Raw genomic sequence first — 25,839 nt, forward strand, 5'->3', positions numbered from 1 at the left:
AGGGGTAGTCAAGCTTTTTATACCTACTGCCCACTTTTGTATCTCTGTTAGTAGTAAAATTTTCTAGCCGCCCACCGGTTCCACAGTAATGGTGATTTTATGAAAACCTAATGAAAATGTTTTTAAATAATGCTATGACATTTTTTTTAAGTCAATTAAATTAAAAAAAGGAAAGTGTTTCAGTATCGGACAAAACCCCTACCGCCCACCATGAAAGCTGGAACGCCCACTAGTGGGCGGTAGGGACCAGGTTGACTACAACTGTTTTACACCATGTCCTCATTTATTTTACAAAAAGAAAGCCAAAATGGAGAAAAACTTTTGAAGAATGCTAAGAACCAGATGATTTTTTAAATTATCTCTTGCCATGTAAAACCGTAGAACTCAAAGAGGGTGTAGTTTCTTTTTCACGTGACTGTATGCCAGGAAATGAAACAAAAACTGTTCCTACACCCACACTGTATATATATACTGTACAGGTTGTCCTTGATTTACATCAATTCATTTAGCAACTGTTCAAAGTTATAATGGCACTGAAAAATGTGACTTTTGACTGCTCCTCACACTTACAGCCAAATCTCAGCATCCTCATGGATATGTGATCAAAATTTGAGTGCTTGGCAATTGGTGTGTATTCACAATAGTTGCGGTATCTGAGGTTAAGTGAACACCATCTGCAACTTCTCAGCCAGAGACAATCAAAGTCAATGGGGGGAAAGCCAGATTTGTTCAACAACTTAAACTTAATGAAAGTATATACTGAAAACTTCTCAATGGTGATTTCCAAATAAATATTTGGAATCAACTTTGAGAAAACATGGTCTTAAAGCACGTACCAATTTCATTTTGAAATTTTATTCTCTCTCTCAAAATGTTTTGTGGTCCACCGACTCCGATAGATTTCGTGATTTACTATGGATTTTGATATAGCAAATCCTTAAAATTTAAGTTGCAATTTCTCCCCTGGGTCATCTACTGAGGCTTCAGTATTGCTGGCTGCTAGAGGAGTAAATTTAGTTTTTGTGTTACCAACAGACATAAAAACATTTCATACTTACCATCTGCAGATAAGTGGGCGTGTTTCATGTATGCTTTGTCTATTTCTAGAAAAGCTTTAATCAATACTAATTCCATGTTGCGTTCCTCAGAGAGAAATTCTCTAAAAAATAAAAAAGTAATCATGTTAAAGGCTTGTTCAGAAGGAACTAACCATTTGCTCTCATCCATAAACTATTACATATCAATTATTCAACTGGTATGGCTTAAATCATGCAATATTCACAATGGCCTCATGGATTGCAACTAGACATACTAAGAGAAGCTTTCATTAATAATTCAACTATAGCTGTTCAGCGCCCACTATCAGTGTTAAGATGGTTAACATTTTTGTTTCACTTTCAAATATTGCATGTGCGCAAACATGGTTATTTATCAAGTATGATTTATATATTATCATGTGTAAATCAGAGGTGGGTTCCTACCAGTTTGCACCAGTTCGGTAGAACCGGTTCGTCAAATCTACCGAACTGGTTAGAAGAGGTTCCACCAGAAAGCAGACCACACCTACAGAAGAGGTTAAACATTTTTTTGAAACCCACCACTGACACACACACACATAGACACACACACACACACACAGACTCACACAGAGAGAGAAAGAGAAAGAAAGGAAGAAAGAAAGAAAAAAAGAAAAAGTGAGAGATGAAAGAAAAAAAGGAAAAAGGGACAGAGAGACAAAAGAAGGAGAGAGAGAGAGAGAGAGAGAGAGAGAGAGAGAGAGAGAGAGAGAGAGAGAGAGAGAGAGAGAGAGAGAGAGAGAGAGAGAACACATGGCCGGCAAGCCTTTCCCACCAGGTCACATGGCTGGCAAGCCACTCCCACAAAGGAGGCCACACCCACAGAGTAGGTTCAAAAAAAATTTGAAACCCACCACTGGAGTAAATCCAACCCTACATAGCTTAAAACATATGGCTTTGTGTCGTATGTAAATTCAGACATTATAATCATAACATCCTAGCTGAGATCTACATCTTAACAAGAGTGAATTCTTCTATGGTATGTTATTGTCACTTCCAAATCAAACACAACTTCCAGCAATAGTAAGAAGAATGGTCATACAGAACCCACAAATTGTTTCCCAATACTAAGGTTCGAGCATTAATTTCCCTAAGCCACTAATTCATTTGATACTCCCGAGAGATCAAAACAATAGCAATAGCATTTAGACCTATATACCGCTTCATAGCGCTTTACAGCCCTCTCTAAGTGGTTTACAGAGTCAGCCTATTGCCCCCAACAATCTGGGTCCTGATTTTACCCACCTCAGAAGGATAGAAAGCTGAGTCAGCATTGAACTCCTGGAGTGAGCAGTTGAGTTAGCCTGCAGAACTGCAGTCTAAGCCAGAGGTGTCAAACCCGATTTCATTGAGGGCCGCATCAGGGTTGTGTTTGACCTCAGAGGGCTGGCGGTAGCAGTGACTGGGAGTGGGCATGCTCATGGTGGGTGTTTGGCACAGGCTCAAGATGTGCTTTTTCCACTCTGCTGGCCAAAAACAGGACGTGCGGAGGCCCCACGAATGCCGCCTCTAGAAGCACTCTGCCAGCCCAAAATGCAAGCCCATTTTGGGCCGGCAGAGTGCTGCAGGAAGCCATGGAGGCCAGAAATGGTCCACATGGGGGCTGCATGTGCCCCCCTCCACAGCCCATTTTCGCCAGCAGAGGCACCGCAAGCCAGTCCTTTGATATTTCCAGGCCGGTCCTGCGGGCCAGATTTAAGCACCCCATGGACTGGATCTGGCCCGTAGGCCTTTAGTTTGACATCCCTCGTCTAACCACTGTGCCACCAAGGCTCTTAAATAAACATTAGAAGACAGTTTACATTGGATTAAAACTGTCCATCATAAGGAACTGATGGCCCTTCTACCTACGGGGCCATCTCAATAAGTAGAGGATTGAGTTCAATGCACCTTGCTTTTCCTAACAAGACCACCCGGAACAGATATCAGGATGATGACAAGTATCATTGAAAATTAAGATATAGTCACGGCTGCCTGTCATCAGCTTGAAGATGCCTCACTGACAACCTTTCCTGAAGGTCACATTCTCATGATTCAGTACAACCTTCCAGAGTCCTCCTAGCTTCATGATGATCTGCTCTAATATTAAAGCAGTGTTTTTGATCTTTTGGCATAAGCCCTGTCACGTGCACAACCATGGCGATAACGGAGCAGCCACTGGGTCCTATCCAGCTTCTACCAGTTGTTTTTAGCAGACACAGAAATGCCTCCCCTCTCTAGTTGCTGAGAAGTTGGATAGCAGGAGTAACCAGGCACATTTGTTCGGTTCACTGACAAATGCACGCTCGACAAAAGCGCACCGCCGAAACCAGGGTGAGAAAACCGCGAGTTCTAAATCGCGCTGACAAAAGCATGCCTTCAACAAACAATAACCGCGAGTTCTAAACCTAAACCTAACACTGAACCTAACCCTGAACCTAACCCTTACCTTAACTGAAATCCCTAAACCTAACCCTGAACCTAATCCTTGCCTTAACTGAAATCGCGCTTTTGTGGCCGCGGTTGACGGCGCGTTGATGTGGGCGCGTTGATGACATCGCGGTTTTCTCGCCACGGTTTCATCGGCGAGCTTTTGTCATGCTCGCATTTGTCGGGTCATGCATTTGTTCATATCATGAGTGACCCACAGGCTCATGCATGCAGTGTAATGGTCCAATCTACTAAAAGATGCCCGGGTGAAAGGTGGCTTATACCGCAGAGCAACACTGGCTAAAGAGGTGGGGTTCTACCTACTAACACCTGGAAAAACCTCCTCCTGTTTCTGACAAAGCAAAATAGATAACAAGAGAGCTTAAGTGAGGGAGGACAGGCAATCAGGCAAGAATATCAAACCAGCAAGAATTAGAATAACAGAATGCAAGAAAAGCCAGTTATTGAGAAGCAAAACAACCAAGAGCTAGCAAGAATATCCGCATATCATCCTGTTAAAAGAGAAGAGAGGGTTTTTTTCCTATTGCTTTACTAGAAAGCTTCCACCTGTCCAAACTACAGGTAGTCCTCAGCTTACAATCATTCATTTAGTGACCGTTCAAAGTTACAAAGGCACTGAAAAAGTGACTTATGACCATTTTTCAGGCTTACGACCGTTGTAGCATCCCTGTGGTCACGACCCAAAGTCAGAGGCTTGGCAACTGACTCAACTTTATGACAATCCCGGGGTCACGTGATCACCTTTTGCAATCGTCTAACAACCAAGAGCAAATGGGGAAACCAGATTCATTTAACAACCATGTTAGTTACTTAACTGCAGTGATTCACTTCGTGACCCATCAAAACCGCGGTCCACAAAAGCGCGCTCGACGAAAGCACGCATTTGACTTCATCACAGCGCGACAAAAAAAATTAAAAATTGAAATAAAAATAAAATTAAAGCAAGCCGATTCACATAAAGGTAAGGGTTAGGTTTAGGGTTAGGTTAAGGGTTAGGGTTAGGTTTAGAGCGTTAGGGTTACGTTTAGCGTTAGGTTAAGGGTTAGCGTTAGGTTTAGCGTTAGGTTAAGGGTTAGGTTTAGGGTTAGATTTAGGGTTAGATTAAGGGTTAGGTTTAGGGTTAGGTTTAGGGTTAGGTTTGGGGGGGTTAGGGTAAGGTTTTCGCTTTATTTTTACATTTATCGATCACAGCGCGATGTTTTCGTCGCGCTGTGATGACGTCACGTACCCGCTTTCGTCGAGCGCGATTTTGTCGTCCGCGGTTTTGTGGTGGAACCATTCACTTAACAACTGTGGCCAGAAAGGTCATAAAATGAGGCAAAATTCCATTAACAACTGCCTGGAGTTTTGCTCCATTTTACGATCTTTCTTGCCACAGTTAAGTGAATCGCTGCAGTTGTTGTTAAGAGAATCCAGTTTCCCCGGTTGCTTGTCGGAAAGTCGCCAAACGTGACCTTCTAACCAACATGACCCTGGGACACTGCAACCGTCGTAAATATGAGTCAGTTGCCAAGCCTCCAAATTTCGATCACATAACATGGGGATGCTGCCATGGTCCTAAGTGTGAAAAATGGCCATTTTTTCAGTGCTGTTGTAATTTCAAAGTCACTAAATGAACTGTTATAAGTCAAAGACTACCTGTATGTGTATATATACTGTATTTCTCAGAGTATAAGATGCACCTTCACCCCGCTAAAAGAGCATGGAAATGTTGGTGTGTCTTATACACTGAATACAGGCATTTTTGGCCTCCCAAAGCCAAATTCTTTCTGAAAAATGGGTGGAAAACGGGAGGTTTTCCACCAAAACAGAGGCATTTTTGCCTTCCCCCAGCCCTGCTGAATCCTGCAGAATGCTTCTGGGGGTCAGGGAAGACAAAAACTTTTTTTCCTTACTTACTTCTTTGAAATCTTGGTGCGTCTTATAGTCTGGAAAAATACGGTAACTAAGCAAGTGAACACAGAAGTCTTTCTCCTTTCCCTTGCAAATCCACACGCAGGACTCACCGAATATATTTCCGCATGTACTTGTTGCAGAAATCAGCTGCTGCCACCCCGCCGTGCCCATCGAAAATGGCAAAATACAGGACCTCCTCCGTCAGCTCGGCGTAATCGAAACGGTCCTCGTTTTCCTTCCGTTTCCCAATGTGGGTGGCGCAGCCCACGTTTGACAGGCTGATCTTGGGAATCAGCTTCCCATACTTGATGCTGGGTGGGAGCAAGATGGGCTCGTCCAGGCGGTTGTCCCAAATCCCAAAGGAATCCCAGGTGGCGGGGCAGCCGCTCCCATCCAGATCGAAACGCGCAGCCTTGCAGTCGTTGGTGGAAATCTGGCACTTGGGGCTGAGAATTGCACAAGATGTAAGCAGGGCCCTCTGCAGCTGGTGGCCTCTATTCCGAACCAGACCGATTAAGGCCGCCGTGGACATCACTCAATGCCAGAGAAGGTGATGAGGAACAAGACAGTGGGAAGCCGGCTTTGCAAACGTCGAAAGCGGAGCCTGAGGAAAGAAAACAAACGAACAGAACAGAATTGATATCCAGAACATCTTCCCCACCTGTAATTAAGAGATAAAATCTCTCATAAATTGAGCTCAGCTCCTAGGGACTACATTGGTTCATGTTGTTTTCTTGGCAGCAATATGGCCGTGGTTTCCATGGAAACCTCTTGCTGGCCAGGTTCTTTTAACAGCTACGCTGTAAATCGGCTGCTTGGCCTCAGCTTAACATGTTATGGATGTAAACCATGATGTATAAACCATGATTTGGGGGGTATGATGCAGGGGGTGAAATCCAGCAGGTTCTCAAAGCTGGATTTCACCCCCTGCATCATACCCCAAGGAGCCGAGGTGGCGTAGTGGTTAAATGCAGCACTGCAGGCTACTTCAGCTGACTGCAGTTCATCAGTTCGGCTGTTCAAATCCCACTAGGCTCAAGGTTGACTCAGCCTTCCATCCTTCCGAGGTGGGTAAAATGAGGACCCAGATTGTTGTTGGGGGCAATATATGCTGACTCTGTAAACCGCTTAGAGAGGGCTGAAAGCCCTATGAAGCGGTATATAAGTCTAACTATTGCTATAACTATTGCTATTGCTATTCTGGAGAACCGGTAGCAGAAATTTTGAGTAGTTCGGAGAACCGGTAGCAGAAATTTTGAGTAGTTCGGCAAACCAGCAAATGCCACCTTTGGCTGGCCCCAGAGTGGGCTGGGAATAGAGATTTTGCAGTATCCTTCCCCTGCCACGCCCTACCAAGCCACGCCACACCTACCAAGCCACACCCACAGAACCGGTAGTTAAAAAAAAACCTTGAATTTCATCACTGGTATGATGCGTTCTTTTGACACAGCCAATTGGCAATTATTCAACGAATACAGAGCAAGTGGTCTAAGGCTCAAGTCCACATGAAGGCTTCAAACATTTGGGTTGAAGTGGGGCAGCTTTACTGAAAGATTCCCACCTGGTCTCATAGATCATCTGTTCTTCTATCTTATTTTGCTTGTGGAGTCAGTAGGGAACAAAAGCCTACTCAACAGCTAAGAATAAAGGCTTGGGGGGGGGGGGGGGACTGTTCCAGGACAGTTGACTTACAGCCATTCTCTATAGTGACCACTCAAATTTACAACAGCCCTGGAACCAGTGACTTACAACCAGTATTCACATTTGCAACCGTCACAGCATCCTGATAGCCACACAATCCATGATGCGGTTGGCAATTGGCATGAATCCTGGGCAAAAATCTGTGTCATTTGTGCATGTTATTTTAATCTTGTATTTTATATTTTGCATTTTACACGACATAAAATGCCTTGTTTTAGTTGTGACATGACTAAACAAGCAAACTCCGGGTGTCCCTAAGTCATCGGATTGCCATTTGTGGGGTTCCCAGCCGGCTTTCAATAAGCAAAGACGAAGCGGGGGGGGGGAGCCACATTTGCTTTGCAACCATGTAATTAATTTCATAACTGCAAGTGATTTGCTTAAAAACCATGGTGACAAAGGTCAGAAAATTGGATGTGGCTCACTTAACAACCACCTTGCTTAGCAGTGGAAGTTGTGGCCTCAGCTGTGTGGCCGACAACAACCGAGGACAACATATAAAGCAGAATCTATCTGATAAAACTCTTCGAAGGCCTACAGCAGTGGTTTTGGGTTTCTATTTTTTTTACTACCAGTTCGCTCTTGTGGCATATGCATGCTCACATGCGACGGTTCTGCGCATGCGCGCAATGGTTCTGTGGATGCGTAGAAACATCCGGGTGGGTGGGCGGAGCCTCCTGCCGCCACCACTATCAGTTCGCCCAATCCGGGCCAAACCAGCAGAAACCCACCTCAGGCCTATATTAATCTTCCCTACTCCATCCACCCTCAAAGGATTATCTGTTCCACAGGCCTAAGAAGTGTTTTAACAGATAGCTAGACACTCAGGTCCAGTCATCTGTCAATGCCAGCTGCCAGCCCCAGCAATGTTGTGGTGATGGGCAGATTTGTTTCACACCAAGTGGTGATGTACAGAGAAAGCTTTCACCAAGAGCTTTCAACTTTCACCAAGAGCTTTCCCTCACACTTCCTGCGCATTTGAAATCAGGACACCGCTATTTGAAAGCAAGTTAGAACAGAGGGTATAAAACACAATATGGATGGGCACTAGTCTTCTGCTAGCTCAGCCATGTAGAAAAGGCTCTAAAGAACTTGAAAAATTACTCATTTGCAATATATTTAGCTGGTTTTTTTTTTGTGCATGAGAGATTTATTTTTATGTACAAGCCAATCCAGTTAAGGGAGAAGACATTTCCAGAAAGAAAATGCTATTTTCTTCTACAAACAGTAGAGAGAGAACGGACTGTCTCAAAGCCATCCAATTAGGCTTTTTGGTAATCCATCATCTTAATTACTGGACCAAACTGGCTCTTATATTTTTATTTGTGCATGTATAAATTATCAGGACTGTTGTGAAAAGAAAATCAGAGACTCTACTTTTCCTGAAACAGTTTTCCAAATCTATATGGTGGACAGTCCCTTGTGTGTTTCTACAAAGACAAGAAATAAATCTCTCTATCCCGCAGGTCAACCTCCGTGCAATTATGTTACTGAGAATTTAGAGTAATGAGAGTACTTTAACCTCAGTTTGGGTAAATCAAGGTAACGGTTCCCCTCATACATATGTGCTAGTCGTTCCTGACTTTAGGAGGCGGTGCTCATCTCTGTTTCTAAGCCGAAGAACCAGCACTGTCCGAAGACGTCTCCATGGCAATGTGCCCCCATGACTAAACTCCAAAGGCACTTAGGGTTACCCTCCCACCAAAGTGGCCCCTATTTTTCTACTTGCACTTTTTACCTGCTTTCGAACTGCTAGGTTGGCAGAAACTGGGACAAGTAACAGGAGCTCACTCCGTTAGGTGGGTGCTAGGGATTCGAACCACCGAGCTGCCTACCTTTCTGATCGAGAAGCTCAGCGTCTTAGCCATTGAGCCACCAGCCATCAGCTTGGGTAGTTAATTTTTTTTTTTAAGTGTTCTTACAATGCAGATCAAACATTGAGTAATCTGGGGGATTTTTACCTTGAGAGTAGAATCTTCCAGTTGCCACTCAAGAGAAACTTAAAGGAGCAGCCCAGCACCTAAAGAGTTAAAATAAGTTCAGTCAAAATTCTTTTCAAAAGTTATACAAGAGGGAGGTGAGGAAATCAGAAGAGTGGCCTTGCTTGCCAAATTCTATGAAGCATGACTAATGGAAATTTTTTCAGGAATATATCTACGTACTCTAAACCAGTGTTTTTCAACCACTGTGCCGCGGCACACTAGTGTGCCGTGACATAGTGTAAGGTGTGCCGTGGGAAAAACACCCGCCTATAGTCAATATAGGCACAGAGTTAATTTTTTTTAACATTTTCTAATGGTGGTGTGCCTCGTGATTTTTTTCATGAAAAAAGTGTGCCTTTGCACAAAAAAGGTTGAAAAACACTGCTCTAAACCAGTGTTTCTCAACCTTGGCGACTTTAAGTCCTGTGGACTTCAGCTCCCAGAATTCCCCAGCCAGCCAGGACTTAAAGTCGCCAAGGTTGAGACACACTGCTCTGAACAGTGGTTCTCAACTTTTTCTTCACCAACACAGAGCCCCTTTAAATGCCTTCTGTGGCCACAGACCATGGACATGGACTACCAATTCTTAACTCAAGATTTAAATCATAACATTCAAGCCTTCACAGACTCCATGACAGTGCAGCTCCCCTACCCCAGGGGTCCACAAACCACGGGTTGAGAATCACTGCTCCAAAACACAATGAATAAAAGCTTCTCTCCGCATCACAAGCATCTCTGTCTTGGCAAAAAATGGGTCGGAGAAAGGGGAATAGTCCCTACGTTAAAGAGAAAATCTGTACTTCTCACTACGTTAAAAAAAAAAAGGCACAAACTTGCTTCTTTGCTTCATTGTCCATTCCCTTCAATCCTAACTATTTTGAAAATTTCCAAAGACTTAATTGATGGAGAAATACAGCTTTCTTGTTTCCTATAATCTATTTACAAGTCATGCAATTCGGAGATACAATTGCCTTCTGCCTATTTCAAAGGCTGGAATGCAAATAAGCTGGTTATAGTGTGTGACTCAGTTCTTTGGGAATGTACTTGCAACCACCGTTCAGAATTTCACATGCCTAGAACTTGGGATCTGTGCAGCGGCTTTGACAATATCTAATCTTGAATCAAAGTAACAAAACTAGCCAAACAATAGTGTAGGATTTGTGTGAAGGCCTGGGGAGGTTGTTAGTTACCATCAAAGAGATATTTCTATTCATCCTGGTATGTGGTAATCAGTAAAAGAAGTTTAAGGAATTCCCTTTTGTTTTTAGCTCACTATGTAGATAATCACAACAGTATTTTAGTAATTAATAGCAGTAGACTTATATACCGCTTCATAGGCCTTTCAGGCCTCTCTAAGCGGTTTACAGAGAGTCAGCATATTGCCCCCAACAATCTGGGTCCTCATTTTACCCACCTCGGAAGGATGGAAGGCTGAATCAACCCTGAGCCGGTGAGATTTGAACCGCTGAACTGCTGATCTAGCAGTAGCCTGCAGTGCTGCATTTAACCACTGCGCCACCTTAAGAACTTAGAACAACATTGTCACTTTGAATGTACACTAATCGACATATATTAAAATGAAATTTTATTGCATACAGCTCTTAAAGGGTCTCCACTTCTAATATACACTACATAAACTTGGCAAAATAAATACTAAATTTATGCATAGGTAAAGGTAAAAGTTCCCCTCGCACATAAGTGCTAGTCGTTCCCAACTCAAGGGGACAGTGTTCATCTCTGTTTCAAAGCCGAAGAGCCAGCGCTGTCCGAAGATGTCTCTGTAGTCATCCGGCTGGCATGACTAAACACCGAAGGCGCACAGAACGCTGTTACCTTTCCACCAAAGGTGGTTCCTATTTTTCTAGTTGCATTTTTACATGCTTTCAAACTGCTAGGTTGGCAGAAGCTGGGAGGCAGAGGCCAAAGGGTGGGGGGCCGGTGCGTGGGCAGGGCTACCCTTTGTGTATAAAACTTTAACCTCAAACTATTGACCTCACCCCATTCATAAGAGGTCTGTAAGGGTGTGCAATAAGCGCACCATTGTGCCTACCATCCCTGTCCTACTGTTCCCATTTATTCGTACCCATCTCATTCATACTCATGTTTACTCTTATACCTATTAACTTGTAAACGATTGACAAATCAAATAAATAAAATAAGTCCTGAGCTGCTTAGCTTACAAGATGCAGAGGAAGGATGTAAAAGCTGTAAAGAAAGAAATAATGGTATTCTGGGGAGGGGAGGGTGTAATGTAAGGGTTAAGGCATCAAGCTAGAAATCAAGTGAGTCATAGTCCCACCTCAGGAGCAAAGTCAACAGGATGACCTTGGACCAGCCACACCCTCAGCCCTAGGAAGGAAGCAATGGCAAACCAGCCTGAAAAACCTTGTCAAGAAAACTCCCTCATGTAAGGTAGTTACCACAAATCAACCCTGACATAAAGGTGCACATATTTGAAAATCAGAGGGTATCTAACCCCACCACCACAATTACTGAACATAATACAACTTAACTCTCCAATAACTATGCAGAACTTTGCCCCTCAATGAATAAAACTAAAACTTTGTGTGTCATATAATGTGTCATATATATGGTCTATGTTTACTTTTGAATTTATTTATTTATTTTGTCACGTTTAGACAGGGTATATTGGACGTGGTGACCCTTTGAGAGCTGTATGCAACGAAATTACTTTTTAAATGTATGCCGATTAGTGTGCATTTAAAGTGACAATAAAGTTATTTTAAGCCTAAATCGAACTTCTGGCTATTAATTAAGCCACCTTTCCCAATCTGTAGAGATTCCAGGCCATGGTTGTCCCAAAGGTGCTTTTTCAGGAGGCAACTGGACTTCCTTGTTTTTTTTTCTTTTGAAGACGTTTCGCTTCTCATCCAAGAAGCTTCTTCAGCCCTTACAGGAGAGTGGGATTCCTATAGCTATGCAATTTGGGCAGTGGTGGGATTCAAATTTTTTTACTACCGGTACTGTGGGCATGGCTTGATGGGCATGGCAGGGGAAGGATGCTGTAAAATCTCCATTCCCACCCCACTCCAGGGGAAGGATACTGCAAAATACCCATTCCCTCCCGATCAGGTGGGACTCGGGAGGCAGGGAATAGATAGGGATGGGGCCAGTCAGAGGTGGTATTTACCGGTTCTCCAAACTACTCAAATTTTCCACTATCTGTTCTACAGAACTGGTCAGAACCGACTGAATAGCATCTCTGAATTTGGGATGAACAACCTTCAAATGGTGTGGGAACATGAACGGATTTCCAGAGGAAAAAAATGCAGACTACAGGAACCATTAGTACTACTTGGGGCATCTTGAGGGCAGATAAATATCCAAGTGCTTCAACACCCCTCAAAAAAGGATGTAAATAACCAGCTGCCTGCAAGGAATATAAATCCTTCCATTCCCCACCATCCAGGCAGAACTGAAGAAGCTCAAAAGTCCAGCTGCCTCCTGAAAAAACACCTTTGGGGACACCTTTCCCAATGCATTGACTTTTAGGAGACCAATATTATCAGCAGCCGAGCCAAAACCAGATTGCACACGACACACACACACCCCGCAATTAATTTAAACAGGGTGCAATTCAAGTTAACTCCGGACTTCGATGTCACACCATTAAGAGATGTTCTATTAGGTTCACAACGCTGGGTTAAAAAAAAAAAACACAACGAACTGGAACCCCGCGAAAAGCGCCACGCAGGGGGGGGGGGGGGAGAAAACCTCCGGATCCCCGTGACCAGAGCCAGGCTCCTCCTCGCGAGTCAAGGGAAAGATCAAGCAACCAACATCAGCGCAAGAAGCCCCGGGAGCGCAGCCTTCCTAGTGCCGGATTGGGCGCCGCCTTTCCAGGGTCTGGCTGCAAAGCCTCGGGCTAGCGACAAAGCCTCGATTGCTCGGCCTTCCTCTTCGGGCCGAAGCGAGCCGGGCGTCTTCCGCGTTCTCCGTCCGCTACTGCCTGAAATAACCCGATCTGTCTCTCTCTCTCTCGCATCCCCAGCGCCTCGCTTGGCAACAGAGACGCAGCGCCGTCCTGCTCGTCTTTTCGAGGCTGCCACCCACGTCTTGCTAGGCGGCGCGTTCCAATACCTTGGAAAAAATCCATGCAGCGCCCCCGAAAACCAAGGCGGCTTCGCCGCTCCCAATCCCTGGAATTCAGCCAAGCCACCGCCGCGGGCTTGAATGCAAGAATCGTGAAGAATTTAGGAAGCGTGGCCGCCCAGGGGCTAATTGACCCAGTAGTAGAAGGCCAACCTGCCTTCCACTGAGGACCTGTACGCTGCACAGCCCAAAAGAGGGCCGTGAAAATATTTACAGGCCCCTCGCATCCTGGACATATTTTTTTCCAACTCTTACCCTCAAAACGACGCTATAGAGCAGCGTTTCTCAACCTTGTTAACTTGAAGATGTCTGGACTTCAACTCCCAGAATTCCCCAGCCAGCTTTCTTTAGCGAATGCTGGTTGGGGAATTCTGGGAGTTGAAGTCCAGACATTTCAAGTTGACAAGGTTGAGAAACACTGCTATAGAGAGCCCTGCACAACCAGAACAACTAGACACAAAGACAGTTCCCTCACCACTGTCAAACCATTCACTAAGGCTGCATTATTACTACTATTAACCTTCTCATCGTTCCTATCACCCATCTCCTTCCACCTATGACTGCAGGGCTGTAACTTGTTGCTTGTATCCTTTATATTGATTGTTTCCAGAATGCTTATTTGTACCCTATGACTATTATTAAGTGTTGTATCTTCTGATTCTTTATGACTGTATTGTTATGTACACTGAGAGCTTATGCACCAAAGACAAATTCCTTGTATCTCTAATCACACTTGGCCAATAAATAATTCTATTCTATTCTATTCCGATTGATCACAATTCTGTAGCCCGCCCATCTGACACCATGCGACTCCGGGCAATCGAATAAAAACAGAGAACAAAGCATCGATTATGTTACAGCTGAAATGCAGCGCCACGTACAATTTTGCACTCGCCAGATGTCTTGGGATTGCAACTTCAACACACACACACACACACACACACACACACACGTCCAAATTGGGAATTGTGGGAAATGACATTTCCCTCCGGAGGGCACCAGGTTGCAATAGGCCGCTTAGGCAGCGGGAAGGAAGTCCCGTTGAACTTCATGGGGCGGCTGAAGGAGCCGTGCGAAGAGGGCGCGCCTTCAAAGGCAGCGGGGTGAGAGGCAATTTAACAAGGCGCTTACAAATGATCTTGATCCGTTGACAGTTCCAGGATAACATAATCAAATGCTTGCCCGGGAAGAAAAACTGAAACCCCCCGCCCCCCAAGTTTCACAAGCAGCGTCTCTTTTGCAAGACCGGAGGCGAGGCGCTTCGATTCATTTCAATGCATTAATTTCCAATCCTCTTCTCCGCGCCCATTGGGAGTCATGAATAAGTATGACGTGCATTTAATGTTTAAACATCCTTCAAACTGCTAGAAAATCAAATCAATACTCATGACTCATTTATCCGCGTCTTTCGTGGCGGTTTCGACACCCCTTCCATTGCAAGGATCAGATGAGAGGGGCAAGTGGCCCCTCGACTCTGCTCACCCCACTCCCCAAAATTGTCAAGGGGGATACATCGGCATGATCCCGCGTCGGTAAGCAGGAGCATTCCGAAACGGAGAGGGAAAACCTTCCATGCATTCCCCTACCTGTGCAGCAATTAAGGCCAATTAAGACAGCGGCAGTCTGATGCAATTGAAAGCAACTCGTTGTGCTGTCCCAACAGTATATAGCTAATACAGGAATTAAGAGCTGTCTCCTTTAAGAAACTACCTCATGGGAAATGTAACTACCTTATGGGAAATGTAGTCCCATAACATGTGACCACATCTGTGCTCCCTGATTGGGCAGTGGGGTACTCTGCCCGGGAAATTGATTTATTACTGGGCATTCACTGAATCGCCTTCGGTTCTACCCGAAGCAGCTTTGTACCAGCGGCATGGGTTAGAGGAATTAATGTCTTTTTACACTAAGTGATGGGACAGATCATGGAAAGTCGGAAGAATCTTAACACTGAACTGTAAGTTTTGCTATTAAGGATTCCTGATAATAAACGTGATCTGAAAGATATTCCTAAGCGTGGAGTTAACTGGCTGCCCGAGCAGAAGCTCATTGCCCAGGGGCAGAACAGTGAAAAGACATTAAAACTCCTTTTATCAAGGTGGCGCAGTGGTTAAATGCAGCACTGCAGGCTACTGCTAGATCAGCAGGTCAGCGGTTCAAATCTCAGGGTTGACTCAGCCTTCCATCCTTCCGAGGTGGGTAAAATGAGGACCCAGATTGTTGGGGGCAATATGCTGACTCTCTGTAAACCGCTTAGAGAGGCCTGAAAGGCCTATGAAGCGGTATATAAGTCTACTGCTATTGCTATTGCTATCTCCTTTGTCTTCCTCTCTGACATCCGAAGTAAAAAGACATTTTAAAAAACCAGACATTAAAACACCTTTAACTTCCTTTGTCTTCCTCTCTGAGCTCCGCAGTAGAGAGTCATAAGAAATCCTTTGACCTCCTTAAGAGCGAAAAGGCTTGGAAGTTTTATTCCCCCCAAGAAAAAGATGATGAGTGATTTGCCCCCATCCTGAAGCTCCTGAGTAAATAAGACGTTGGATTGGAATCCCAAACTCCGTTTTGCATTTTAACTGAGAAAAGCTGCCAGGATTTCCCCACCCCTTTTGGGAGCAAAGAGAAACATCCTGTTTCAGCGAGAAAGGCAAGGCCGATTATCTCTCCTGAGATGAAGGACTTTGTTGTGATTAAGGAAGTGTGTTAAAAGGAAACCAGGATTCGCATGATAAAGCAACCCCCCTTTCTTTCCCAAAACTAACAAGAAGAGAAGTCCTTGGTGTAGTACCTGGCTGGAACTAAGCGCCTCTCCAGTTGGGATCCTTTTTCCCCACCTCAGCGGGAGCGACGTCCCTGGCAAATCTACCAGCTCTTTCCTCGGCGCAGCCCTTCACCCGCGACTCTCCAGCCCTATAAGGAGAGCTTGGCGGCCCGCCTCCTTTCCCTGCCGGGGCCCAATGGCATCAGCCTCTCCGAACGAGCCTCTTCCCTTCCCTCTGACAGCCGCGCGGTGGGAGGGCTGCGCAAGCGAGTGATGCAACGCTGCCGGTTTGGCCTCCGGGAGAGGCGCCTCCCGACCCCACCCTCGGCCGGGGCCAATGGCAGCCGCGCGGGGGACTCGTGCGTTGGGCGGTTGTGGTGTCCTCCTTCTCTGAGGCCGTCTACGGCTTCCTTCTCTGGGCATTGAGGAGGCGTGCTTTGCAAAGTGGAGTTGGAAGAGAGCAGGCGGGCCGCTCCGCCTGCAATGAGGCGCATCTGCCTGATGGTTTTTTGGCTTTCACAGCGAACCGAAAGGAAGCCACCTATTCTCCGAAATACGTAATAAACCTCCTGTGGAAAGTACTGAGAAAAATGAGAATTCTAGAATATAGGTAATCCTCACCTTAATCCAAAATTTCCGTTGTTAAGGGAAACGATTAACAGAATTGGAAGGTGCCTTGGAGGTCAGCTAGTCTAACCCCAACCCGACAGATGGCAATCCAGTCTCTTCTTGAAAGCTTCCAGCCAGTGGAACACAGCAATGGTCATAAATATGAAACGGTTGTCAAACGTCTGAATTTTGATCACAGGATCGTAAGGATGCTGCATAGGTAACTGAAAACAGTCATTTTTCAGAGCTGTGGTAACTTTTAACAGTCACCAAACAAACTGTTGTAAATCAAGGTCTACCTTTAATGTCATTGTCCTCATGAGAAATTTAAATGCACAATCAGGAAACCATGGTAGGGATAGAACATGGGGAAACAAACAGGCTTCAGGTTGATTAAAGCCACATCATATGTCCAGCATTCTTACTTTAAAAAAAAACACCATTTGGAGCCTGCAGTTGGTCTGCTGATCTGATTAATGTGTTCATTTTGTTCTTTTAAAATACTGTTGACCTTTCTTGCAATAAAATTAATACGTTTTCAACAAAGTGGTAACTTATTGCTTCATACATTGTGGGTGTCATATCTGAATCATGTCTATATAAAGAAGGGACCTGCATCTAAAACTTGCCTAATTCTGACAAGCTGAATAGTGAGGAATCCCAACAGATGTTTATAAATGAAATGAGGCATAATTATTTCAGCTTCACTTCCTGCTTCACTTCCTATTACTAAAAGCCACTCTTCTAGGAACACATTTGTTCCTAAAGAGAACTAAAATAGATTCCGCCTCTTGTAGATTGAGAATGTAAAGAATCAGAAGAGATGCAAAAGGGGGGACATTTACTTGGTTTTTCTGGAAACTTCCAGGGAAGTTGACCCAGATTCTTGAGCAAAATAACCCTATTTCCCCAAAAATAAGACGACCTTGGATAATAGGCCCAATCGGGCTTTTCAGCGCATGCACTAAAATAAGCCCCCTGAAAATAAGCCGTCCTCAAAAATATTGCAACACAGCATCAGCCATGAGGTGACCACCAAGCTCCGGAGGCTGGAAAGGGGCCCGTTTCCGGACTTCTGGGGAGGGGGGGGGCATTTTTCATAAGGTGACCAGATTTTCAGATTGGTAAAGAGGGACACCTTTGACCGGGGGGGGGGGGGGCTTGATTAAAAATTTTATACAGAGCAACAAAAATTTTCATACAACGCAAAAATAGTATTGTAATTTTTTTTTATTTCAACATAACTACAATTTACAAATATAAATTGTAACTGTTGCCAAACATCAAAATTTTGATCACGTGACCATGAGGATGCTGCAACGGTCGCTAAGTGTGAAAATGGTCACTAAGTGTGAAAATGGTCACTAAGTGTGAAAATGGTCGCTAAGTGTGAAAATGGTCGCTAAGTGTGAAAAATGGTCATCAGTCACTTTTTTCAATGCCATTGTAACTTTGGTCACTAAGCCCATTATACCACCTTTCTTGCCACAGTTCTTAAGTGAATATCTGCAGCTGATAAGTTAGTAGGATAAGTGAATCTGGTTTCCCCATTTGACTTTGTCAAAAGGTGATTATATGACCCCAGGACACTGAAACCATCATAAATATGAATCTGTTGCCAAACATCAAAATTTTGATCGCGTGACCATGAGGATGCTGCAACGGTCGCTAAGTGTGAAAATGGTCGCTAAGTGTGAAAAATGGTCATCAGTCACTTTTTTCAATGCCTTTGTAACTTTGGTCACTATACCACCTTTCTTGCCACAGTTCTTAAGTGAATAACTGCAGCTGGTATTTTGTATTTTGGATACAATCTTTTTTTAAATAGTTTAAGACAATTTAAAAAAAGAATCCACACAGAATAAATTGAAGTAAAACATTTCAAAGTATTGTGCATAGAATTTTTAAAAATGGTTTCACTTCAATTTATTTTGGATAGAATCTTTTTTAAAATAGTCTAAGACAATTTAAAAAAGAATCCACACAGAATAAAACTATTTTAAAAAATCCTATGCACAATAAATAAAATATTATTTTAAAATACATTTAAAAAATAAAAGAAAAAAACCCAGCTCACTTACCAGCAGGCACAAATGAGCACTCCAAGTCAATCCAGAATGATGTAGATGTTAATACAAAGAACTGAGCAAATTAAAATGGTGAAATTAGTCAGGGAAATATTTTTCAAAGAAACTTTGCCACCATTTTTTCCACACGAGCCAACCTCCAACCTCCGTGCCCCTCCCCTCAGTAAAATCCAGGAAGGAACACTCGCTACTTCTCTAGCCAAGTATTTCCTGGAGCTCTATGGTACTGGGTCATCTTTTCTTATAAAAGTGAGTAAAAGGGGCGGGGTGGGGGTCCGTTTTCTTGCTTTAAAGTTTTAATATCGTCAATGAAAGTACTGAGACAGAGAGAGGGTTTAGACAGAGTGTCTTTTGTCTTGCCCCGGTTAGGATTTCTTAAGCAAATCCACTGGGCTTTCAACATGAAGCCAGAAAATCGGGACTTTTTAAAAACGCCCCGGGACACGAGACAAATTGTTATAAATTGTGACTGTCCCACTGAAATCGGTACGTCTGGTCACCTTAATTTTTCACCCTCCCAGAGCCTCCTTGCGGGCGGTGTACTTACCTGGCATGATGAACGGGGCCGGGTGGAGACTCCGGGGAGGGGATAGGTGGACAGAGCCAGCCAGTCAGTTATGTGAAACGGATGGAAATTTAACATCTGGTTTGCCCAAATCAGTGTGAACCGGCTAAATCCCACCCCTGGTCCAAGTTACTAATACAAGTAGTCCTTGACTTACGATCACAACTGAGGCCAAAATTTCTCATGCTAAATGAGACGTTTGTTAAATGAGTTTTTGCTCCATTTTACAACCTTTCTTGCCAAAGCTGCAAAATGAATTCCTAAGACATTGAGGAAAATCAGATTTATTTAGTACAACAATACAGGTGGCCATTAAAATGAGGTCGGAGCCAATTTCTTACAGTTGTAACTCACTTTTTTCCATGATAGTTGTAACTATGAATTTAGCCACAATAAAAACAAAACCCCACAACCCTTCCTTATTAGCACTGATAATGTCATCTAGTTTGGTAATGAAATAGTTGCAAGAGAACAACTGTGTTCAGAGAACACCAAGGACCCCTCATTTCAACCCTGAGTTATAAATATTCCCTTCTATGGGTACACCAAAACTAATGTTACTAACAGGAGGTCAGGGGAAAGGCACTCTGTTACTCTGCCTTTCACTATTTGCCCCGAGGATCAAAAAAAAAACCTCAGAGGTGGAAAGGGATGAGGTCACGTCCAGCAATTCCCACTGGCACAAGTTCTTTATTTGGCACTTGTTCATTTGGAGAACGGCCTCCTTGGGGCTGGCAAAGCATAATTGGCTTCAAGCCTCAAAACACAGGCAGTCAACCTCAGAAATCAGCTACTGGGCTTCCATCAGCTTGTATTCTTGAAGCCAAAAGTTTAAAGGTTGAGGATTGCACGTGCTGATGAAAACAAATCCAGGCAAAGCGGATTTTAAAGTGACCGCCGTGATCAAAATTCAGATGCTTGGCAAGTGTCTCATACATTAATGATGCTTGCAGTGTCCCAGGGTGATGTGATGCAACTTTCAGACAAGCAAAGTCAATGAGGAAACCGGATTGAGTTAGCAAACATGTTGCTAACTTAACAACGGCACTGATTCACTTAACAACTGTGGCAAGAAAGGTCGCAAAATGCAGCAAAACTCAGTTAGCAACTGTCTCGCTTAACAACAGAAACGTTGGGCTCAGTTCTTCAACAACAACATTTCGAAGTGTCAATTATTCTTCCTACTTCTTCGAAGTCCAACTTTTGCTTCCATGGACTGTCACAGGGAACATCGTAGCTTACACGATTCCGATCTTTGTAGGTATAGATACATCATGACAAGACCATCATAGCTGACCTTCTACCAAGTGCTGGTCTGTAGTGTATTTCTTGACTGCTTGTTCCTTTAATATTCATGGTTGATTCGGAAAGGTAGAAAATCTCCAGCACTTTGGTATCTTCACTATCAATTCTAAGTTTGGTTGCTCTAACTATTGTCATTAGTATGCTGTTCTTTGTATTTCATTTTAGTCCCATTTCTTCACCGTTCTCTTCATTAAGGTCTTTACATTGTCTTGATGTAAAAATTATATGAATTAATATATGTATATATAATGACATTTTTATTACAATGCCACTTTTTAAAGTTTTAGTGTTTGAAACGCTGTTGGGTTTTCTGTTTACATATATGGGGATGCTTAATAGTTGTCAATTTTGTAAGCATTATTGCATTTCAATAACACAGATTTACTGTCCTTCTATCTCAATTTCCTGCTGATTACCGGAAGATAACAATTTTTGAACACAAGTTTATTCAAAACTTTAAAGGACTGAACTCAACAGACTGGGTCAAACTCCAACAATAGATTTATCCAAAGTGCATTTTGAATTTAAGTTCACTCCTGTGAATTAAAACTATAGGAAGTATCACATAATACTGTACATTTATGTAAAATATACTTGTTTAATAAATAAAATTCAAAAAGCTGTTTGCCTTATTACTATTATAACTTGAAAGAGTAGCTTTCAAGTGGCTGTTTAAAAAAATTAAGCATTTCCTTTACCTCCTTTCTGGGCCAAAGGCTTCCTCAAAGAAACCCAATTTAAACTTCTGCTCTAGGAATCTGAACCTGTCTGTACCTCCTACATCCTCTCTTGAATCATCATTCAAATTAAACATGATTTTGTGCTAATCAGAAAGAGCTTAATTCTCTGCCAATATTTTCAATGTATACTGCCCTCTATGGGGCCAATCTGATACTTCCTTTTATAAAATAAAGTGGGGCTCAAGTTTTTATTGAACATTTCTTTGTAGCCATCCCAGTCCTTTGCATTGCAAAGAACAAAGTTAAACCCACATACATCAGGAAAAAAAAAACAGAATACAAATCAATATAATCAAATATCCTAAGTTAGGTAGTAGCTAACGTAGGATAGCTACTTAGGATAGCTTAAGCATGTTGGAATAACACTGATTTAATTTGCTTGAGGAACACAAAGAGAGTTCCATTCATAATTCTATGGGGGAACCTCTTATCTGGTCCACATCCCATGTATTTTTCTTGAGCTCTGGACAAGCATCGGCCTCATCAGTTGTATTAGACAGTAAATACAACCAGCAAGCTAATTCTACTTTATTGTAAGTGGAATTTAACAGAATATAACAGAATAACAGTCTTGGAAGGGACCTTTGAGATCTTCTAGTCCAATCCCTTTGCACAAGCAGGAGACCCTGTCCCATTCTGGACAAATGGCTGTTCAATTTCTTCTTAACAGCCTCCAGTGTTGGAGCACCCACAGCTTCTGGAGGCAAGTCATTCCACTGATTAATTATTCTAACTGTCAAGAAATTTCTCCTTAGTTCCAAGTTGGATCTTTCTGCGATTAGTTTCCATCCATTGCTTCTTGTCCTGCCTTCAGGTGCTTTGGAGAATAGGTTGGCCCCCTATTCTGTATGATATTGGAACATTGCTATCACGTCACCCCCTTCTTTTCACTAGACTGGCCATATCCAATCCCTGCAACCGTTCTTCAGATGTTAGATGTTCATTTTATTCCACAGTAGCAGAACCATTCAAGTTCTGAAATAGAATTTTCCCACCATCTCTTTTGCAGCCTGAGAAAGTAGGGAAGGTATCCTCCAGAGGTGGGTTTCTACCAGTTCGCACCTATTCGGTAGAACCAGTTCGTCAAATCTACCGAACCGGTTAGAAGAGCTTCCACCAGTGGACCCGGAAAGCAAGCCACACCTACAGAAGAGGTTCCAAAATTTTTTGAAAGCCACTACTGCCACACACATACACACACACAAACAAACACACACACAGACAGACTGACACACACACACACACACAGATGAAAGGAAGAAATAAATAAAGAAAAAAGAAAAAAGAAAAAAGAAAGAAAAAGAGTGTGAGAGAGAGATGAAAGAAAAAAAGAAAAATGGGACAGAGAGACAAAAGGAAGGAAAGAGAGAGAGGGGGAGAGGGAGGGAGGGAGAGAGAGAGAGAGAGAGAGAGAACACATGGCTGGCAAGCCACTCCCACCAGGTCACATGGCCGGCAAGCCACTCCCACAAAGGAGGGCACACCCACAGAGTAGGTTCCAAATTTTTTTGAAACCCACCACTGGTATCCTCTGAACCTGTTGCCCCACCCACTCTGTTGCCTCTTATCTGAGGATCCTCTAGGCAGCATCTCTGGGCCCAGTTTCCCATGCCAAGCAAGCTCATTCCCACATACGATAATAACCAGTGAAATCCAGCGTTAACAGTGGAATATCAACAAGGAGAGCTTGCCTTATCAAGTGCCCCCAGAAGAAGGCATGGTAACATCTGTCTGAGTCCCATTCTTAGAAAGTCAGGTGAAAAAAACTTCCTACCAACAGTTGTCGAGAGTGAGTGAGCAACTTCCCTATTGTCCCAAAGGTGTTTTTTCAGGGGGCAACTGGACTTGCTTGTTTTTTCTTTGAAGACGTTTCATTTCTCATCCAAGAAGCTCCTTCAGCTCTGACTGGATGGTGGGGAATGGAAGGATTTTTATTCCTTGCAGACAGCTGGTCATTGCATCCTTTTAAAGCGTCACTGAGGCCACTAGGAGGTTTATCTGTGCCCTGAGGGCCACCTGAGTAGTGCAAATGAGTTTGGAGCCTTCTGGGCTGCAGGATATTTTCTGCCCTGTGTCCCTTCACTGTGGAAGACAGGTTGTTGGGGGTGAGTCTGTGAGGAAATCAAATTACAAGAACCATTTGCACTTCAGTTTGAAATGCAGACAGCACAGATTCATCCTGAATAGAAATCCTTCCATTCTCTATCATTCAATCAGAGCTGAAGAAGATTCTTGGATGAGAAGCGAAACATCTTCTAAGAAAAACTAGAAAGTCCAGTTGCCTCCTAAAAAAAGCTAAAATGTATGTTTTTTAAAAAAAATAAAGAATTAACAGAATTAGATCAGATATTAACAGGGATGGATGAAAAACAAATAAAGAAAATATAGCGCTATCTACTAAGTATTAAAATGGGAAGTTGAGCAAGTAAAGGAGACAATAGTGTGGGCTTAAATTTTTGGTTATACAATAGAGTTAGATAAATGGCAGAAATTGTGGAATAGGAATTATAAATTAACGATGTCAACTGCATATAAAGAAAATCTTTATAAAATGTTTTATAGATGGCACTTTTCACCCTCAAGATTGGCAAAAACATTTAAGGACATGTCCGCTAAATGTTGGAAATGTCATCAGATACCTGGTTCATATTATCATAAGTAGTGGACATGCCCAAAAGCAAAATAATATTGGACAAAAATACATACATACATAGTTGGAAAAAATGATAAAGCGACATATAGATTTAAAACCAGAAATATTTTTGTTGGCCTTTTACCGAATAAGTATAAGAAGGGGAATACATATTTGATTTTACCTGTATTAACTGCAGCCAGAATTATATTTACAAAACAAGGGGAAAGTGAAGCGATCCCTACAGATGAAAATGTGATTTTTAAAAAATTAGAATGTGCAGAAATGGATAGATTAACACAATTAAGAAAAAGGAAACTGAATACTTTTTGACATGGGATTTATTTTATCAATAGTTAGCTAGTAAAAACAGAAGTTAAAAACATAGAAATATAAGAAAAGGACTAATGATACAAGGATATCATTATCCATTATTAAACTGGATGAGCAAATATTATATTATCATTATCATCATCACTATAGAACTAATACCAATGTAATGAGCATTGTTGTAAACACTTTTATTGTTTCCTAAAACTATTTGTACCCAGACAACACACTGTTTCACTGAAAATGGAATTTTTCTATGTTATAAAATAAAAAAACTTTATGGGGGGAAAAAACACATTTGGGACAACCAGGGCCTGAATGGCGGAGAATCTCCATAGACTTCCAACTACCCTTTTTAATTTTTAAGATACCTGCACCAGCCTGCAACTTTCCAGAGCCAGGCCTGATCAGAGGAAGCCTCCCTTCCTAGATTTCTTTCTTTTGCTCTCCAATCCCCCCCTTTTTTTCTCCCCCCTTCTTTGTTTCTTTTGCAGGGCATCCAGGACTGGGAAGGGTCTGGAACAACTGGGCGGGGCTGGTCAAAGAAGGCAGCGTAGGTGGGCTTTGGGTTTTTGTTTTTTTTACACCAAAGCTGAGCAGTTCAAAGTGATACCCAGTGAGCAGGAGGACTGAACTTCGCGCTGGGAGAAACCTCGAGGTGAAAGAGCCAGAGACCAAGGATCCAAACGCGCCATGCTCTTCGGTTGGGGCGACGGCTCCTACGGGCAGCTGGGCTCGGGCGAGGAAGGGGCTTCCCAGCCGGTTCCTCTCCGTTGCAATCTGCCAGCGGTTGGCGGGCAAGAAGTGGCCCTGGTGGCTTGCGGGGAGCGGCACACGCTGCTGCTCCTGGCCGACGGGAGCCTGGCATCTTGCGGAGACAACACCCAGGGACAGCTGGGGAGGAAGCTCCCCGAGGGACTGGAGCGATGCTACCTGCCAGGTAGGTAACGGACAGGGGAAGTTTATACCCAGCCGGCCTTTTCCAAATGGGCTTCTTTGCACGCACCAAGCCTGATTTTCACCGCCTTGGCCCTTTAAGTCCAGGGGTATGCAACTTAACAGCAACAGAGTTGGAAGGGACCTTGGAGGTCATCTAGTCCAACCTGCTGCAGGTCTGTGGCTTGTTAAAGGTCGCGCGGTTCGTTGAACCCCCCAACGCCAAGCCATTTCGGTCGGCAGTTATCTGGTTCTCCGAAGCCAACCCCCCCCCTCTCCCTCCCACTCCAGCCCGCTGTTTTAAGTTTCGCTTTCGTTTTCTAGAGGAGCGCTGCTGAAAACGAATCTCTCCGCGATCACTTTCGCTTTCCCCCGTTTGCAATGCGGTGGGTGGGGCTCCCGTCCAGGTTGGAGATTCCAACAGGGGGGAAGAGGGGGGAGTTTCTATCAACCAACACACAGACACACAGACACACACACAGACACACACACACACACACACACCCGAAAGGAGCACTTTTGTGGCTTCGGTGTCCTGAGAAATAGCCGGTTTAACTGCATGAATGTGAATGGTTTTGCCCACCCATCTTAATTTCTCGTTGCAATAAATGAAACTATGGGTCGCCTATTGAAATGTTCCCTGAAGCTCCCGTTCTCCACTCTTAAATGCCCCTTT

General features: G+C 43.5%; 2 protein-coding genes across 3 annotated transcripts in view; one reads left to right on the forward strand and one right to left on the reverse strand.

Moving 5' to 3' along the window:
• PPM1K (protein phosphatase, Mg2+/Mn2+ dependent 1K) overlaps window positions 1-16,110 on the reverse strand; it is a 32,609-nt gene extending 16,499 nt beyond the window's left edge. The window contains exons 1-4 of one of the 2 annotated variants that reach the window (XM_014063788.2): window positions 15,987-16,110; window positions 9,065-9,123; window positions 5,513-6,006; window positions 1,059-1,159 (exon numbers count right to left, since the gene is read on the reverse strand). In XM_014063788.2, coding sequence (XP_013919263.2) covers window positions 1,059-1,159; window positions 5,513-5,934 — 523 coding nt within the window. In that variant the 5' untranslated portion in view covers window positions 5,935-6,006; window positions 9,065-9,123; window positions 15,987-16,110. The remainder of the gene's footprint in view (window positions 1-1,058; window positions 1,160-5,512; window positions 6,007-9,064; window positions 9,124-15,986) is intronic. The other variant, XM_087724099.1, reaches the window with a different exon arrangement.
• Window positions 16,111-24,780: 8,670 nt separating this feature from the next.
• LOC106546821 (putative E3 ubiquitin-protein ligase HERC6) overlaps window positions 24,781-25,839 on the forward strand; it is a 32,235-nt gene continuing 31,176 nt past the window's right edge. Inside the window, exon 1 of the mRNA XM_087724093.1 lies at window positions 24,781-25,167. Coding sequence (XP_087580219.1) covers window positions 24,921-25,167 — 247 coding nt within the window. The 5' untranslated portion in view covers window positions 24,781-24,920. The remainder of the gene's footprint in view (window positions 25,168-25,839) is intronic.

This window comes from Thamnophis sirtalis, unplaced genomic scaffold (assembly GCF_051295495.1).
Source record: "Thamnophis sirtalis isolate CommonGarterSnake01/CBP01778 unplaced genomic scaffold, rThaSir2_p1.2 scaffold_10, whole genome shotgun sequence".
In the NCBI taxonomy this organism is placed as follows: Eukaryota; Metazoa; Chordata; class Lepidosauria; order Squamata; family Natricidae; genus Thamnophis; species Thamnophis sirtalis.